We start from the raw sequence: 1703 nt of genomic DNA on the forward strand, positions 1-1703 counted from the left end.
CTGAGCCTAGTGCCTTTGGAGCCAGTGGTATTGGAATGGGGTTTTCTATTTGCTTTTGATGGGATGGTGGTAAAAAGAAGGGAGCCCAAACTACAATGATTTTTTGCTTAATTATTCCTTGGTATACCTACCAAAATCTTTGTAATTGTTGTCAACTCTTCTTGCAACTCCTGGAAGGGTGGCCATAAGCAGCACCTCTGCTGGCTTAGACATGTGGACATGTGTTATGTGGAAGACCCATTGTGGGTTTTATCCATGTCATTGTCTACTCCTGTCTTTTAGCAATAGCAACTTCTAGGAGTCCTTTTATTTTAAGAACTTTCAGAAGGAACTGGTATCCCTCTGTTCCCCATTATTTCTTGCATGTGTGGAATTACCCTCAGAGGGTGGGGAAGAGACCACAGCCAATCTCAGCATCATGTATATGGTTTCCCATCCACCTCTGGTCTGATGTATTAAATTAGTTGCCAGCACACTGTCTTCCAGATTTGCCTCTGTGTTATTTGTTACTGTACTGGATCTTGTTCTGTCTGCTCCCATCAACTCTTAGTTGGCCAGCCAACTAACAATAAGTCAGTGTCCATCCTCCCTTTAATTCTTATTCATTCTTTGTTATTGAGAGAATAGAAATGAATTATCTCCTAGCCCTTCTGCTAAAATGGTGGGTGGGAGGAGCTCTGACCACTATGGTCTCTGCAGGGGGAACCGTGAAGGGCTGAGCCGTACCTCAAGCAGCCGCCAGAGCAGCACAGACAGCGAACTCAAATCCCTGGAGCCACGCCCTTGGAGCAGCACAGACTCTGATGGCTCTGTCCGGAGCATGCGACCCCCTGTCACCAAAGCCAGCAGCTTCAGTGGAATCTCTATCCTTACCCGAGGTGACAGTATTGGCAGCAGTAAAGGCAGCAGTGCAGGAAGGATCGCCAGGCCAGGTATTACAGCTTCTTTTCTTCCTGTCATATCCATCCCTTCTTGCTTGTCTCCTGTGAAACATCACTGATACTTAACTTTTTTTTTTTTTTTTTTTTTGAGACAGTCTCCTCTGTTGCCCAGGCTGTAGTGCAGTGGTATGATCTCAGCTCACTGCAACCTCCGCCTCCCGGGTTCAAGAGATTCTCCTGCCTCAGCCTCTTGCATAGCTGGGATTACAGGCTTGTGCTACCAAGCCTGACTAATTTTTGAGTTTTTAGTAGAGGTGAGGTTTCACCATGTTGGTCAGGCTGGTCTCGAACTCCTGGCCTGAGGTGATCCACCTGCCTCAGCCTTCCAAAGTGCTGGGATTACAGGCGTGAGTCACCACGCCTAGCCCTTATTTACTTTTAATAAAACAATTGTCCCAGTATAGTTTCCTGGAAATCTAATATAGCCATGCAAAGGGAAATTTGAATTTTGGATCCATTGTCCTTGCTTGGATTTAGTCCTCTTCATTTTCTTTCAAACTTTATGCCTGATTGAAAAAAAGAAAAAAAAAAAAAGAATTGATTGTGATTAGATTATTTTCTCTGATTTTCATCTAAGGTGGAACATCCATATCAGCCTAGGTCTCAAGTTATATACTAAGATAAAAATGATAGCCACGCCGGGCGCGGTGGCTCAAGCCTGTAATCCCAGCACTTTGGGAGGCCGAGACGGGCGGATCACGAGGTCAGGAGATCGAGACCAACATGGCGAAACCCTGTCTCTACTATAAATACAAAAATTAG

The 1703-nt window shown here is 45.1% G+C and overlaps 1 protein-coding gene across 4 annotated transcripts in view; it reads left to right on the top strand.

The window, feature by feature from the left end:
• The window catches only part of R3HDM2 (R3H domain containing 2), a 75640-nt gene that overhangs the window by 33024 nt on the left and 40913 nt on the right, over nucleotides 1-1703 (top strand). For all 4 annotated transcript variants that reach the window (XM_011926041.1, XM_011926038.1, XM_011926040.1 and 1 more), the window contains one exon: nucleotides 700-932. In XM_011926041.1, the coding sequence (XP_011781431.1) occupies nucleotides 700-932 (233 nt within the window). The remainder of the gene's footprint in view (nucleotides 1-699; nucleotides 933-1703) is intronic.

This window comes from Colobus angolensis, unplaced genomic scaffold (genome assembly GCF_000951035.1).
Source record: "Colobus angolensis palliatus isolate OR3802 unplaced genomic scaffold, Cang.pa_1.0 Scaffold67, whole genome shotgun sequence".
Lineage (NCBI taxonomy): Eukaryota > Metazoa > Chordata > Mammalia > Primates > Cercopithecidae > Colobus > Colobus angolensis.